Raw genomic sequence first — 15,980 nt, forward strand, 5'->3', positions numbered from 1 at the left:
AAACATGAATGTCATAAAACCATTAGTTCCAAATACTAATGCACAACATTAAAAAAATCACTGAATCGATCATTATTGTTAAAATCCAAAAAGTTTGTTTTTTTCTAAGTTAAGTTTTTTATTTACTTTCCAAGTGGTTTATCAATTTTGTTAATTATAAGTTATTTTTTATTTAAATTTGTTGATATAAGGTTTATTGTGGTGCATGTATATAAAAACAATACCGAAGGTAGTATGCCACGGCCTGTATAAACGCTGATAAGGTGGGCATTGAGTATTCAGGAAGCACTGGAACGGTCTGTACTTAGAAGGCATTGCAGCGGTAAAGGGATCCAGCCGTCACTCTTTCTCACTGACTCGTGGGCATTGTTCGATCAATCTGTGTTTAGAGCTGTCTAGTTTTTGATATCTCACCCACGGACGCTCCGCCATTAATCTAGAGTCAACCTGTGTTTGGAACTATCCATTTTTTTTTAATTTCTCACCTAGCGACCCTCAACCATCATATTTACACCAGCTCATCGAAGGCGGCCATCTCAAATGAGATAAATTCGACTTGAGAGGAATTGTCAATATGCGCATATCAAAACTCGTGCCCATCTACTGTGAGTGACTATTTTTTCAGCAAACCACAAGTTTTCTTTTTTGTTTCAATTCATTAATAGACTTAATCATGTTTTTTTATTAAAACCAAAATAAGTTTAGTTGTATCTATAAATATTCTACTGCTTTACAATTCATTTAATTTTGTATAGGATAATTTTTGTTATTTTTTTATTAATTCATTTTCTACATTATTATTATTATTTTTTTAGATTTATTTCAGATCCTCCATTTTTATTTTAACCCGAACCAGCAAACATTTTAATCTGGGGAAGAGATTGGTTTTTGATTCACAAAACACCCCTCTTCCCAACAATTATAAAGGGGAAAAAAACTCAAACAGTTTTAAAAAGTATATCATAATACTTTAATAAACATATTTTACAAAAATAGTTACAAATTAATCTCATAAGTACCAATATAAGTAACTATTAAGTGGATAATTCTCTCCACAACTTTAAAATTACAGATATAAGTACAAGGAACTATCTTGTATAACTTCTCTTACATAAGTTAACATTATAAAATGATAAACAACTTTACAACTTATACTAAAAAATTTACATGAAAGCCACTTTTTTTAAAAAAATAGCATTTGGTAATTGTAAACCTTTTGATCATTCATTATTCTAGTTTTTCTCAATCACCATAACTTTTTACAATTGACTGAATTAAGATCAACATTGAAAACTGCAGAATTTTTGACTTATTTTGTAAAAAATAAGTTAATTATTGGAGGGACTAAGCAAGACCTGCATCTTGGGCCATGCTATAGAATAGTGAGGACTTGTTTTTAAGAAGAACACCAGGCGGATCAAACTCCAGAACTTTCCCTTGATCCAAGACAAGAACTCTAGAAATAAAATTGTATTAAAAGTAATACAGAGGAAGATATAACTTTTACTATACTCAACTTAAATATATATTTATATAAATATAATATTGGAAAATATATCTTTAATAGGCATTTTTTAAAAAAATTATTACTCCTTCCCAGATATACGCCTAATTATATTTTGAGTCAGGAAACATGTATCCCCTGGATATACTCCTATACACTAAAAACAAACTTCAATTATATTTTATTATTATTATATATAACATTTCAAATTATGAAGAAGATACACCCGTGGACAGATGACAGTATGGATAACTGCCTGGTCTGTAACTCCAATGAAAAGGAAGATACCTTAAACTTCTCCACAACCTGTCACCAGTATAGTGAAATTAGAATAAAATATTTTGGGTAGCGCAATGATTCCAAGTGTGCCGCAAAATACTCAGTTAAACAATTTGGCAATTTTCTTGGAATTTCCAATTCTCGATTTTTTCCGCCAACATGCAACATGTATGCTTACAAAACTCCAAGAATTTAGCAACTTTCGAGTCGTTGGAGGTGGTTTTCCAGTCTCAATATAGATACTACAGAAACATTTGAAATTAGATATTTTATATTATTCCAAGGAAAATAGTAGTAAGAAAAAAGAAAAAGTATCTGTTTTTAATCTTTTGCTGTTAAAAGGGAAATCGCTTGTAAAAAGGAAAGTTTTCCAATTTTTCAAGAAAGTCCAGAATTTAGAAAAAAAATCTGATATATTAAGGGCGCCGCGGAAAATTTAAGGAGCCGCAAACTAAAAAAGATTGGGAACCTGTTGAGCAATTATTCACTTTGTTAACAGGCTCTAATTGGAGAGCTCTTACGAGTTACGTACGACGGGCTACACAGGAAAGACCTCAGTTGATAAGTGCTTGAGAGATTAATGTCATACTACATTTTGTTACTATTGATTTGTTTCTAAAAACATTAATACTATATTGTTATTTTAAACTAATAACTTAAGATAAATTCCAACAAATCCCATCAAATCACCTTACCCTTCGTCGTAAATCTACCGACTGCCCTACAGTTTCATTTAATAATGTTACTCTTACCCCTGTACAACAGATCCGCTACCTTGGACTACATTTGGACAAACGATTAACCTGGAATCCTCACACAAGACTGAAAAGACAAGAAACTGCACGTCGATTTCGGCTATTACAGCACTTACTAGACAAACGGTCTAAACTTATAACACATTACAAAAGACTGATCTACATGACTGTAATAAAGCCAATCTGGACATATGGAGTTGAGCTTTGGGGGTGTTGTAAATTTCAATAAAGTTTAAAAAAAAACTATTGACAGGTTAAAATCATTGTTTTTAAGGTATATAACGTATTTTTTAAAAAGTTTTATTATCTATAAGTCTTTCGTCAAAATTCCACACAGACTTAGACAGGCGTCAGATGATCTTCTATTGTCTATTACATGGATTAATTGTTAATAAATTTTTAATAAGAACTATTAAATCCTATTTGATTTCTAACCTGTCAGAGTCCATAATTGTGTTTAATCTGTGAGCAATAGTAAGGACTGTACAATCAGCAAACTCTGATCTGATGGTCCTCTGGATGAAGTCATCAGTTTCCAGATCGACAGCTGCCGTAGCTTCATCCAAAATCAAGATCTTAGTTTTACGAAGGAGAGCTCGAGCCAAGCAAATCAATTGTCGCTGACCAACACTAAACATAAACGTATAATTAGTTTATTTGCTTTTTTAAAATTTCATATATACATGGTATAGGATATTTTGGAATTGGTATACATTGAAATATACTTTTTTTTTGATAAATAGTTATTTTTATGTATAAGAGCCCAGGAGGAGAAAAAAGGCAGTTATCTCACCCCAATTTTTGATTCATTTAATGACAACTATGCATAATTACTAATCAAAATTGATGAGTCTGCTAAGTACAGGTAGAGGGAATCAGAAATGGCGGCTGTCTCAAAATGTTAAAAATAATTAATTTTTTTTCGGAGCTCTATATCTTTAAAACTACCAGGAACAATAGAAAATCAGAGAGAACATAATTTAAACTTACTAAAATGTAAGCCCTAATAGAGCTATTTACGTTCAATAGTTCTCGAGATATAGCTTTTTAAAAATCAACATTTCATAAAAATGTTGTACAGATCGTACTGAAAGATCAGTAGTTAGTGAATTTATTTTGAAAAGTCTATATTTCAAAAACAATATGGCGTACAAATGTCTATTAGCACTCAAATTAAAGTGAAATTAATGGACTATAAAATAGTCTATGACCTTTATCTTCGAAGGAGTAGCAGTTTTCATGATATTTGCTAAAATAAATTTCTTTTCAGCTAGATTTCTAGTTGTTCGGACAAAGTTTCATTTGTCAAAATTATATTCATATGTGAATATCATAAAAACTACTAATCCTATGAAGATAAGTGTCATAAACTACTTTATAGTAAATTAAATTTCCTTTATGTTGAGTGCTGGCAGACATATGTGAGTCTTATGGGTCTAGTGATATATTTTTTCAAAAATAAAATATTGTATATGAACAACTAGAAATTAACATTTTGTAAGTTTATTTTGTCAAATATGTTAAAAACTACTACTCCTACAAAGATAAACATTATTAACTATTTTGTACTAGCTTTAATTTGAGTGCAGACAGACATCTGTATGTCCTATGGTTTCTGAAATAAAGTTTTTCATAATCAAACTCATTGTCCGAACAACTATAAATCAATTTATTTGGGCAAAAATCATAAACTACTCCTGCGAAGGCAAAGATCATAAACTATTTTATAGCTCATTAAATTAGCTTTAATTTGAGTGCTAATAGACATCTGTACTGTGCTAATAGACATAGATATAGATTTCTCAAAATAAATTAACTAACTACTAATCTTTCAGTACATTTCTACGAAATGTTGCTTTTTAAAAGGCTATATCTCAAGAGCTATTGCAAGTAAATAGCTCTATTAGGGTTAATATTTCAGAAAATTTACTCTTCTTTAAATAATGTTCTTTTAGATTTTCTAGTGTTGTTTGTAGTTTTTGAGATATAGAACTCCAAATGAAAAATTATGGTTTTGAAACAGCCGCTATTTTTTATTCTCCCTACCTATACTCAGCAGACTCATCAGTTTTGATTAGTAATTATATATAGTTTTCATTAAAGTAATCAAAAATTGGGGTGAAATAACTGACTTTTATTTCTTCCCGGCTCTTGTACTATTATAAGCTACAGGAGTCCAACTTCTGATATTTATTTGTTGCCAAACTTTAGTGGCTATTAATTCTTCTTTATTTTTTATATTAGATATAAAGTTACATATTGTATATATTATTGTATGAAGTATAATATTATATCTATCCTATATTTTATTCTTATTTATATTTTATTCTAGTGATTCCCAAAGTGTGTGCTGTGGCTCCGCAGGGCATAAGGGAGCTGCGAAATATTCAATTATAAAAAAAAAAAAAAAAAAATACATCTATGAAACTAAAAATTAATGAACAGTGTATCAGTGATTGTTTTCCCTAGTTAAACTAATTTGTAACCTCCAATGATCTTAATTCGTCTTGCAATATCGATCACCTATAAGAACTTACAAAGTGTTCGGAAAATACTTTAAACCAGATAATGATAAATTTACATGGATTTAAGACCAATTTAAAGCCAAAACACCATCAAAATTTACTTCTATAGAAGAAGAATCTCTTATTGACTTGTCTTGCAATAATATTTTAAAGTTAAAATTTGGTACCATGGAGCTTTCTGATTTTTGGATATCTGTAAAAGAGGAATATCCACTACTTAGTGGGAATGTTCTATGAATATTAATTCCATTTGCAGCATCCTATTTGTGCAAAGCTTGGTTAAAAAGTAAATATTGCTCGAAAATTGAAGTTGAACAAGAAATGAGGGTCGCCATATCCAATTTTATTCCAAGATTTGAGAAGTTGTGAAGTGAACATCAAGCCCATCCATCCTATTAATGATTTTAATCATCATTGGACTTTCAATAAATTGTTTGTGAATTTAAAATATGTGTTTAATTAATTTTGCAACTACATGGTGTTTGTCCAGTCTCAATATGGATATTACCGGAACAGTTGATGTTAGATATTTTACATTATACCAAGGAAAATAGTAAGGATCTGTTTTTAATTTTTCGCTGTTAAATGGGTAATTGATTTTAAAAAAGGAAGTTTTCCAATTTTTCAACAAAGTCAAAAATTTAGAAAAGATCTGATGTATTAAGAGCGCTGCAGAAAAAAATCCGATCATTTAGGGAACTGCAAACCGAAAAAGATTGGAAACCTCAGTTTTATTCTTAGTTTTAATCAAGTTCATTCCATACTTATTCAACTATTTATAGTGAGCTACTGAATTTGTTATAATTTTAAATTTTTTATTAATTTAATAAGTAAATATCTTATTAACTTCTTTCAATTATTTTTATTTATTTTTACTTTATTTGCTTAGATTAATTCATATTGTACTGTTCTAGCTTATGAATTGTAGTAGCTTTCACAGCACTAATAATCAAAAGTGTAACTAATAAATTTCATATGTCATGTAGAAATCTATATGTTATTTTGGCACCAACAGATAGATGTTGTCTTCTGGTGGAATGTATTTTTCTGAATAAATAAAAATTAAAAAAAAAAAAAAAACTAAGTAAATACTCATAGATCAAGAGCTAAGGCAAGATCTTGTATCTTACTGAAAGAAAATTGAAGGAAATAGAATAGTGCGAGATCAGCCCATGTCTCAAGTGAAGAATGAGGGGGGCCTCGAGAGTAACTTAAAGAGTATTGTGGATGACATTCTTAGCATTCTGTATTTGTGTACAGTGCGTGTGGAAGTGTATGTTTTCCACGAATCTGAAAGGCCAGTGGCTGATTGCAGTACAAAACTAAGTTACGGGAGCATCACTTCCTTAACTATAAATTATAATATAAGAATCTATAAGATATGCTCCTTAACATTTACATACCTTAAATTTTCACCACCTTCAGACACTTCATGCTGCAGCCCAGTAGGTAAATCTTTTACAAAAGCTTTTAGATGGGAGAGCTCCAAGGCCCTCCAAACCTGTTCATCATTGTAACTCTCGAAAGGATCGAGATTCATCCTCAAACTACCGGAAAAGAGTACAGGATCCTGGATAGTATAAAACAAAATTACTTAAATATAATATAAGACAATCTTGTTATAACACAAGAAAGTTATTAGACAATATTAATTTTTTAAAAATGTATTTATTGAAATTTACAAAAAAGTACATAGAGTAAATGTGATGTTAGATTACAATGGTATGACACACACGTAGAAAAACTACCCATTGGTAGCACTCAAATAACATTTCAACATTAGAAGGTCTCAAGGCCATCTTCTTTTCAAGTACCTCGAAGAAATGGAAGGGAGAAGCAAGGTTAGAAACTAGTGGGTTTGGGTAGTAAGGAGTTTACTATGGAAGGATTGATATCTGGTTCGGGCTAGATCGGGTAAATATTAAACATTGAGGTCTTTATGGATGATTTTGTTTGTGACAAAGTAAGGAACATTGAGGATTTTGGGTTGTAAGGATTGGATATGAGAGGAATTCAAAGGTTTAGTGGAGCCCTAAAGATCATGCAGATTTGTCTTTTGTAATGGATTTTAAGCTTAGACCGTTTGTTAAGTAAGTGCTACAATAAACGGAATCAACATGCAATTTCCTGTCTTTTCAGTCATGTGTGAGGATTCCAAGTTAGTCCTTTGTCCAGATGTAGTCCAAGGTCGCGGATCTGTTTGACAGGGATAAGAGGAACATTATTAAAGGATACTGTAGAGCAGTCAGCTTACATTGAATAATCTATCTGTGAAAAAGGAACAAATAGTTAGAAAAATGTAGGGGAAAGGAATTTACAGAGCTTGTAAAGTTCCAGGTGGCAGACTCGATCAAAAGCTTGTTCTACATAAAAAAGACTCCCACCCAGTCAATAATAATTAAACCATAATAGAGTAACAATGTATTAATTTATACATTTTTCGAAGACAATTTATAATATACTTTACCTGAGGAATGATGGTGAGGCGAGATCTCAGTGCATGAAGACCAAGCGCTGATACATCCACGCCATCAATTAATATTTTTCCACCGGCTGCTTCAATTATTCTGAATAAACTCAACGTTACAGATGATTTTCCAGCACCAGTGCGGCCCACGATACCAATCTAAAAGTTAACATAAAAAAAAGTACTTAATTTCAATAATAGCAAAATGTTAGTTAAAGCAAGGTTAATCACTTTAATTTGTATCCAAAGATTAACCAGGAATTGTTCCCAGAATAAAGAAACTAATGTATTCTCATTCTGTATTTATATATATGATTTATTTAATGTGTTAATAAATGTTTGTCTTAAATCAAACTTTAACGTTTATTGTTGATTTCTCAGAAAATGATTTTTGGTCAGACTCCCTTCTTCCCTTTATAGTTATTAATGAAAATTTGTTTCTAAATATTCTGTTATATTCTTAATGTAGCTAACAGAAAAAATTATTAGGACAAATATTAATATAAATTTTTTTTTACCTTCTCACCACCTTTGATGGAGAAGTCGATTCCTTTAAGGACCAAATCAAGCCCTTCTCTATAACGAACTGTGTAGTCTACAAAGTCCACTTTACCTTCTTGTGGCCATTCAGCTGTTACAGTGCTTGTGGTGAGGTACCATGCTGCTTCCTTGAACATTGTACGTAATGTTTAAATGTAAAAGTAACTTCTAAAAAAGTTTATTACTGTTGTAAAAGGACTTAAATAATCCTCAATTACAGATTATAATGAGCCGCTATTACTCCTCTCTTTCTTGATAATATTTACTCTCATTCCAATTGATTGCATATTGTTTAGTTTGCCATCAAATATGAGCACGAAAAGTTTTGAGTAATTTTTAATGAGGTTAAACTTGGACACTCAGCAGCCCAAGCTGCAACAAACATTACCATTGCATTCGAAGAAGTGTGTTGTAATGAACGGAAAAGTGGATTGGATATGACAACTGGTGTCGGTCAGGTCAGTGATTAAATTTTGTCAAAAAACCAGGCCACATGCCAAAACCAAATTTGCTAACCGAACTGTGCTAAAAAGTCTTTCCACACCACCTTATTCACTGGACTTATCTCTGACACATTTCCATCTGTTCAGAAATTTGGACAATTTCTTTAAAGGTAAAATTTTTGAAAATGATTCTCAGGTCAAGGACGCATTTTCTGAATTCATTTCTTCATAAAACTCTAAACTTTTCAGTTCTGGGATGGAAATGTTGATAACACATTGGGGGAAATGTGTAGAAAATGGGAGTAAATATTTTTAATAAAAATTGTTTGATTATATAAGGTTATTTTACAAAAAAAAATTTTTTGGGAAAATTGATATTTCATATGTGATATAACAACCAATATAACGATGCAATATAACAACCCATTACTGACATTTTAAAGGTAAAAAATACTATAAAAATTTAAAATTAGAAAATAATTAGTGTTCACAATAAATTAATACCTGAGGTGTATTAGAGTATTCTTCAATTCTCTCCACAGCAACAATATTAGATTCAACTTCTGCTACCATAACAACTAACATGTATAAGTATATTGTAATCTGGCAACATACATTATATATAAGAAATCAGCTAGAACAAATGATAGTATACAAATAACAAATATTAAATCCAATACCTGCATTGTATAACTGACAGAAAGACCAACGATTCCAGGACTCAAATAATCCTTACCAATGATGGCAAAAAGTGATGCAAAAAAAACAATCACACCACCTATTAATTGCAGTCTTATACCAAGCCATCTAATATGAACATATTTGGCCAAATGTATAATTTTATAATATTACATTTTATAAGAAGAAAACAATAGTAGAAAATATATTACGACAATAATTACTTACCTACCAGCTATTATACTGGCATAAGAGGATGACTGGTTAAGGTCCACTTTCATTTCAGATTCTTTAATGAATCTCTTCTGAGCACCATAAGCCCTTATCACAGAAGAACCTGCATTTAAGGATTTTTGTTTATTTAAAATTTAAACAAGTTAATTGAATTTAAGAATGGAATATGGTCCGGGTGCGATCAAATAAAACTCGAATAGTAAATGGGTGTACTATTTTTATTTGAGCCAACGTTTCGCCCCACGTTGCAGGGCTTCGTCAGGGCTAAAAAAGATACAAACACTTGACATAGTTACAAAGAAAAAAAACATGGAAAATAACAGGGGTATACAGTGAAACGTAAAATTTAATAAGAAAAACTAAAGGTTATAAACAATAAATGAAAACGATAATAGTAACAGAAAGATAAGAGATAAAATAAGAGAAGAAATATTAAAAAAAGTACAAATTAAGAGATGAAAAGGAAAAAGAATAAAATCAAATAAAAATGAATGAGACAGAATTCATACCAGTTTTGACGGAAGTCAAAGTCAGAGTGAACCGTTTGATAAATAAATTAATAAATTGAATTTTAAATAAATTATAAATTAATTAAATTTAATTTTTATTTAGTTTAATTGAATGAGTAATAAGTAATGGCTTCAATGTCATAGTCAAAACAATTGTAAGTATAAAATTTAGTATAATGTGATCTATATATTGTAATATCCTCTTTTTGAGTAAATAGTTATTTTTTATATATTAATGATCTTTATTTCTAAGAGATAGTTGACCATGGATGACTTGCACAAGGAGAAGATGGTTGGGGGTGCGGTCAAAATGAAACACAAATAAGTTAATGTAACTTATTTAATCGTGCCAACGTTTTGGCTAGAGTTTCTAGCCTTCATCAGGGCTAAGAACAGAACAAGATAACAACCAATGAATATAGAAAAGAAAAAAGAAAATATAAACAGAATGACATAAAGTAAATAATTTTACAGAATGGAATTAATAAAATGAAGTGATGAGAGAAGTGGAAAATAAAATGTATACATAGGTAATTGAACAAGTAGGTAAAATAACATAGAAGAAGAAGGAACAAAGCTTTGTTTTGGATGACTTGTTGTTTAGACGCGGGAGAGGGAGGACAATTATTCTAATGATTTTGATTAAACTAAGCATGTCAATGTACAATTAAGTGGTCTTCAATATCATCTAGGTCTACTTATTAAAAAAATCTGGCAAGGCTTAAATGATGAATTTTCAAAACATCTTCCCTTAAAGTAACTTTATTTTGTTTATTTGAAAAAAAAAATGAAAAGTTCTCATTGTTAGAAATAATAAACAATGGATAAATACAAAATATTAAAGAATTTAAAAAAAAAAAAAAAACTAAAGGAGAAAAAGGGAAAATAACATCTGATTTGAACAGGAAAAGCCGAGACCACCAGATATTTCCTGATTGCATGACGTGGCCTCTTACACTAAAAGATGTACAGCACCTTAAGGTTTTCGAAAATAAAATATTACGTAAAATATTCGGACCGAAAAAGGATGAATTGAGGGAAGAATTTAGAAGACTACATAACAAGGAATTAAGGGATCCATGTCCGGTAAATATAATTCAAGTTATAGCATTGCGACGTATGAAATGGGCGTGTAAGGTTGTGAAGCTTAGTAACGAGTGGATCCCTAAAATCCCTAAGATCCCTAAACTGAACCAACGGATAAACGTCCGAGGGGTAGACCAAAATGTAAATGGCAGGATTGCATTAAAACTGATTTTGTATATTGGGTTTGGAGGGGCATCACTGGAAGAATGTATGTAGAGAGCGATTGGTGGTGTCGGCATCGAACCTTTGGGTCCGTTAGAGCTTCATTATTATTATTATTTTGTTTTATCTCGGAGGACAGTTTTGTTTCTGAAGGTTTTATTTTATGATTTTAATTGTTATCTTAGCAAAATAAATGTTTGTAATCCGAGCTAACTCATTTGTCTTTTTGTTCTTTTTAAAGCTTTCCATCAGAAAGATGTTGTCAATTTGAGGTAGCTTTAACAGTAGCATTCTTGGCAAAAATAAAATTCATATTTGTCGATCCCACCTCAAAAAATGCTAAATTACAAATTTTGAAAGTAACAAAAAAAAAAAAAGGATATTTCATAATTTTTTCCTTTTCAGGTTTTTTTTTTTTAAAAAATCAAAAAATAGCAATAGCTTCATAAATTCAACATAAGCGCACCGATCGACACAATACTTGAGGACTTGTATGGGAAAGGGGGGTGTGGTAAGTAAAGTTTTGTGTGGTACACGTTCCATACCAGATTTTTGTTTTGTATTTTATATTGTTATTTTTGAAAATGGATGGTCTTTTTCTAAGCTTAAAGATTTATTATTATTAGCATAAAAAAAAACCACCAAAATTATGTTCAGGAGGTTATAAAACATGCACCCCCAACTTTTCTCCCATGATCTTTAATAAGATCTAAGTTTATTATTTTCCTAATTACCTGACACACTTTCACCAAAATGTGAATAAATTGGAGATCTCGTTATAGATTCAATTCTTCTCAGTTGTTGTGAAGTGGCAATATAACATTTCTGCAAATAATTTTAAATTATAATATAATAAAGTAGTTTAAAAATCTACTACTTAAGAAAAAATATCCAATGAAATATATTTCTCACCTGAACCCAATAGTAAAGAAGTGCAATGGGGACTATGACAACTAAAAATACCGGTGTTGTATAACTAATAATAAATACTGTTCCAAATACCTATAATAAAAAAATATTTTATTATAACAAAGAATTAAAATTATTCTATTGAATAAATTAAAATAGTTGTTATGTTATGAACAAGGTTCTGATTTATATGCAGTAAGAAACCCCATAATATGCCATACAATATGCAATAAAAATCTGTGGTAAAAAATATAAAATATACAGCTAAAAATTTTCAAATATACAATAAGACAGTTGAAATATATTAATAAGTCTACAAAAGATTCTGAAGAAAAAAAAAGGATTAAAAATTAAATGAAAATTATTTCAATTTTTTCTATTATTAAAACAAATTATAAATATTTAAAAAAAAAAAATAAACAAGTATACGTCATTTTTGTTACTTAAAATATTTTTCTAATTAGGGAATGACCCTTCTACATCAACAGATATGATAGTACAAATTTGTATGCACTTCAAATTAAAAAAATGTATTGCTTGTTGTTAACACGAAGGAGGGATGGAATTCCAGTAAATGAAAAAAGTCCAAACTTATTGTTAGAAGTGAATTATTGGAGATGGTGTTTGTATATTATTCTTTTGCTAATAAATGAATAATCTTCGATTATAATCTGGAATTTCATCTTCATTGTTTTATTTCTATTTATTCTTTTATTTAACTGAAATAGTCTATATAATATATGCATTTATCATTAAATATGCAAAATAAAACTTTACTAATTGACTTTACACTTGATTTGTTAAGATTTTTGATCTGCAGTTAAAAGAAAAACATGCAATTAGATAAAAATCCAGGTCTTAGTTATGAATGAACAAATAGCTACATAAGGTAAACGAGATTTAGTTTAATTTCTCACTTAAGTACTAATATTACATGATAATATTTATTATAGTAAAGCAACCTCTGAAAAGAAGTAATTCAAAACTTCAAAACTCTTAAAGGAAAAAAATGCAAATTATTTTAATTAGAATACAAACAAACTTTTTAAAAATAATATTTTAAAAAAAATTATATAAATAGATAAAACAAGAGATAAGGGATGCCAACTGAATATTTTTTTTAAGAGAGAAACATTTTATTAAAAAAAACAAAAAACAGTTTAGCCCAATTGCAGAGGGATGATATACACTCAGCATACTAAGACTGGTTGGTGTTATTCTAGTATTACATAAATAAAATAAGTGATATTATCCAATCAATCAACAAAATAATAGAATTGAACGTTACCGGTGCCAAAAATGAAAAACACTGCTTCAAGGTAAAAGGTATACTATTATCCAAAACATCTATTTCCTTAGAAAAACGATTCAAAATTCTTCCTTGTGGTGTGGTATCAAAGAATGACATTGGGGAATGCATAATATTCGTCAACAACATCGTATGTAGCAATGAACCAGCATTTACTGCACCAATGTACCAAGTAAGTGAAGAAATAAAGTTTGCAAAAGCTGGAAATATTAATTAAATTTGTTAATAAAACAGTAAACAAAATCCATCACCAATAGTATAAATAATATCAATAATCATAAAATTATTTTAAAAAAAAAGAAGACTTATAATTTAAAGTCTCAAAAGAAAGACAAATATTTTTCAACTAAAAAGGTAACATTATTTATAAAATTGAAAACAGTACTTCATTTTCATTTAATGTGTGCTTAAAGAGACACCTACACGCACATTCGGAATGGCAGTCATGATTCAAAAGCAAGACTGATTTGAATCTCGAAGATTCCTGCAGTATTAGTCTAACTGACGCTCACTTATAAATGAGATATTGAACGTAAGGATTTAGTCCAATATCTTGTAGTGGACCACATAATATATGAGAGTGAGAAGACAAATGACCTAAGGGCAGACAAAGGGATTCTTAGTTTAGTCACTGAAGGAGAAGATTCCTCAGAACTGATGCAGGTAGCAGAGATATAAGGGCTGTCTATAACTCAAGGAGTTGAGGCTAAGGTCTTGGTAACCTAGGAACTGCAGTGGCACCGATTCGAATCCAGCCTGGGGGGTCAACTTTTATTTCTATGGCAGTCGAAAACTTCAGTCCCCACCATGATGCTAGAATAGGGTGGTGCCCTATAAATAACGTCTCCATATATCAATATAACTAGGAAGGGGGTAATAAAAAAAAAAATTGGTTGGAGAAGATGGTCAGGGGTGCAGTCAGCAAAGAAACAACATAAATAAACAAAAAATATTTATTTAAAAAAAAATTAAATAAATATTTTATGTTTATTTATGCTGTTTCTTTGCTGACCGCACCCCCCGACCATCTTCTCCAATCAATAATCTACGGTCAACTATATACACCTCAAAAAATTATCTGCGATATGGTACTGAAGGTAAATTCGCAGTGTTGGAGAGACATACAGGGGAGACTATGAGAGTTTTATATTTGTGAAAAGGGAAATAGTGTAGCCAGGAATAAGTGAAATGTTAGTTTTCATCGTTAATATTAAAGACAGTGCTAAAGGGAATCTATTATGAATAATTGTAAAGTTTGCTAAAGCAGTGTTTATTTAATTCATTTTGTATCCGCAGGTAAACCAGGGATTGTTCTGAATAACAACATGCGATATCATCCTCCATAAAATTGAAAACCATAATATTTTAATCTGGTATTTATCTTTAATATCTGATTTTTTTTTTATTTAAATAAATTCTTGTCTAAGCATTTCAACTCGTATATTAATTACAACATGATCAATTTGAACGTCCATGTTTGGAATGTCATTCCGACTGACCTTGTAAGAGTCCCTTAACACAAAAATCCCAAGACAAGATGTTAACAGCTGAATAGAATTAAACAAAGAATTCTTCTTTTTAATGTACAAAGATTATCAAAACCAAAAAAAAAAAGAAAATAATAATCATAGAAATAATTAATAAATTACTTTGTCCCACGCCTAACAATCCATATAACTCCAGGTATATGTTCCTTTTTTCTATATTTTGAGTACCATTGACAACTAACTCCTTGTCATCTGACCATATAGACAGCAATATGCTTGATCCAATTCCAAGTGCTTGGGTGACTACTGTAAGACCAATAGATGTTGTCCATAGAATCGTCCCAATAGCTTTTAAATAATTTGCATAAATCCTCCATGGTATCTGAGAAAAAGAAAAAAAAATTGCGAATAATCATATTTATTTGAATAACTATCTATAATTTTAAGCCTATATAGGTCGAGAAACATATTGCCCAATGGGTTTGAAAGTTATAGTTGTTTATTGTTGCTTAAAGGCGTAAAACCCTCTGGTCATCAACACCTATGGCATGCTAAAAACTATGTAAAAATTAATAATAAATAGAATAAAAATAATAAATTTAAAAAAAATAATTAAAATTGAAGAGGAGTTATAATTTAGAAAGAAGACGATATGCTTTTAAAAATTTAAATACTGATGTAACTTTAGCTCCTAATGTATCCTTAGCCCTTTAGGGTTTGAAAGTTTAATAATTACAAATAATGAAGTTAATTAGTGATTGTGGGATGAAGAAATCCTTAACAAGGATTTTAAGTTATAATAGAAAGTTATAACATTTTATAATATTTTGTTGGAAGATAGTCCAGGTGTCGTTCAAGAAAGGTATAAAATAGTAAAAAAAAATATTTATTAGTAGCTAATGTTTTGCCCCACTCTGTAAGACTTTATCGGAGATTAAATAAGAAAAAGATACAAATATCACTAAACGATTAGAACATAAAAAGAATGTAAAAGTTATGTAAAAAAGAGGAACTCAATAAGGTTATAAAATATAATTATAGATTAATAGAATACAAATTAATAACAAATTCAGTAATGAGTTTTTTTTTTATA

The 15,980-nt window shown here is 29.9% G+C and overlaps 1 protein-coding gene and 1 long non-coding RNA gene across 2 annotated transcripts in view; one reads left to right on the forward strand and one right to left on the reverse strand.

The window, feature by feature from the left end:
• Positions 1–952: 952 nt before the first annotated feature.
• LOC106682386 (multidrug resistance-associated protein 1) overlaps positions 953–15,980 on the reverse strand; it is a 78,513-nt gene continuing 63,485 nt past the window's right edge. The window contains exons 21-32 of the mRNA XM_067049502.1: positions 15,050–15,269; positions 13,380–13,600; positions 12,095–12,184; positions 11,917–12,007; positions 9,420–9,528; positions 9,194–9,320; positions 9,018–9,116; positions 8,049–8,198; positions 7,531–7,689; positions 6,467–6,633; positions 2,974–3,168; positions 953–1,456 (exon numbers count right to left, since the gene is read on the reverse strand). Coding sequence (XP_066905603.1) covers positions 1,345–1,456; positions 2,974–3,168; positions 6,467–6,633; positions 7,531–7,689; positions 8,049–8,198; positions 9,018–9,116; positions 9,194–9,320; positions 9,420–9,528; positions 11,917–12,007; positions 12,095–12,184; positions 13,380–13,600; positions 15,050–15,269 — 1,740 coding nt within the window. The 3' untranslated portion in view covers positions 953–1,344. The remainder of the gene's footprint in view (positions 1,457–2,973; positions 3,169–6,466; positions 6,634–7,530; positions 7,690–8,048; positions 8,199–9,017; positions 9,117–9,193; positions 9,321–9,419; positions 9,529–11,916; positions 12,008–12,094; positions 12,185–13,379; positions 13,601–15,049; positions 15,270–15,980) is intronic.
• LOC136796271 (uncharacterized) lies at positions 11,483–14,845 on the forward strand. The gene is made up of 3 exons (XR_010843973.1): positions 11,483–11,693; positions 12,897–12,980; positions 14,697–14,845. It is a non-coding gene; the product is annotated as an uncharacterized lncRNA (long non-coding RNA).

Source organism: Halyomorpha halys, unplaced genomic scaffold (genome assembly GCF_000696795.3).
Source record: "Halyomorpha halys isolate HHAL.00 unplaced genomic scaffold, Hhal_1.1 Scaffold410.1, whole genome shotgun sequence".
In the NCBI taxonomy this organism is placed as follows: domain Eukaryota; kingdom Metazoa; phylum Arthropoda; class Insecta; order Hemiptera; family Pentatomidae; genus Halyomorpha; species Halyomorpha halys.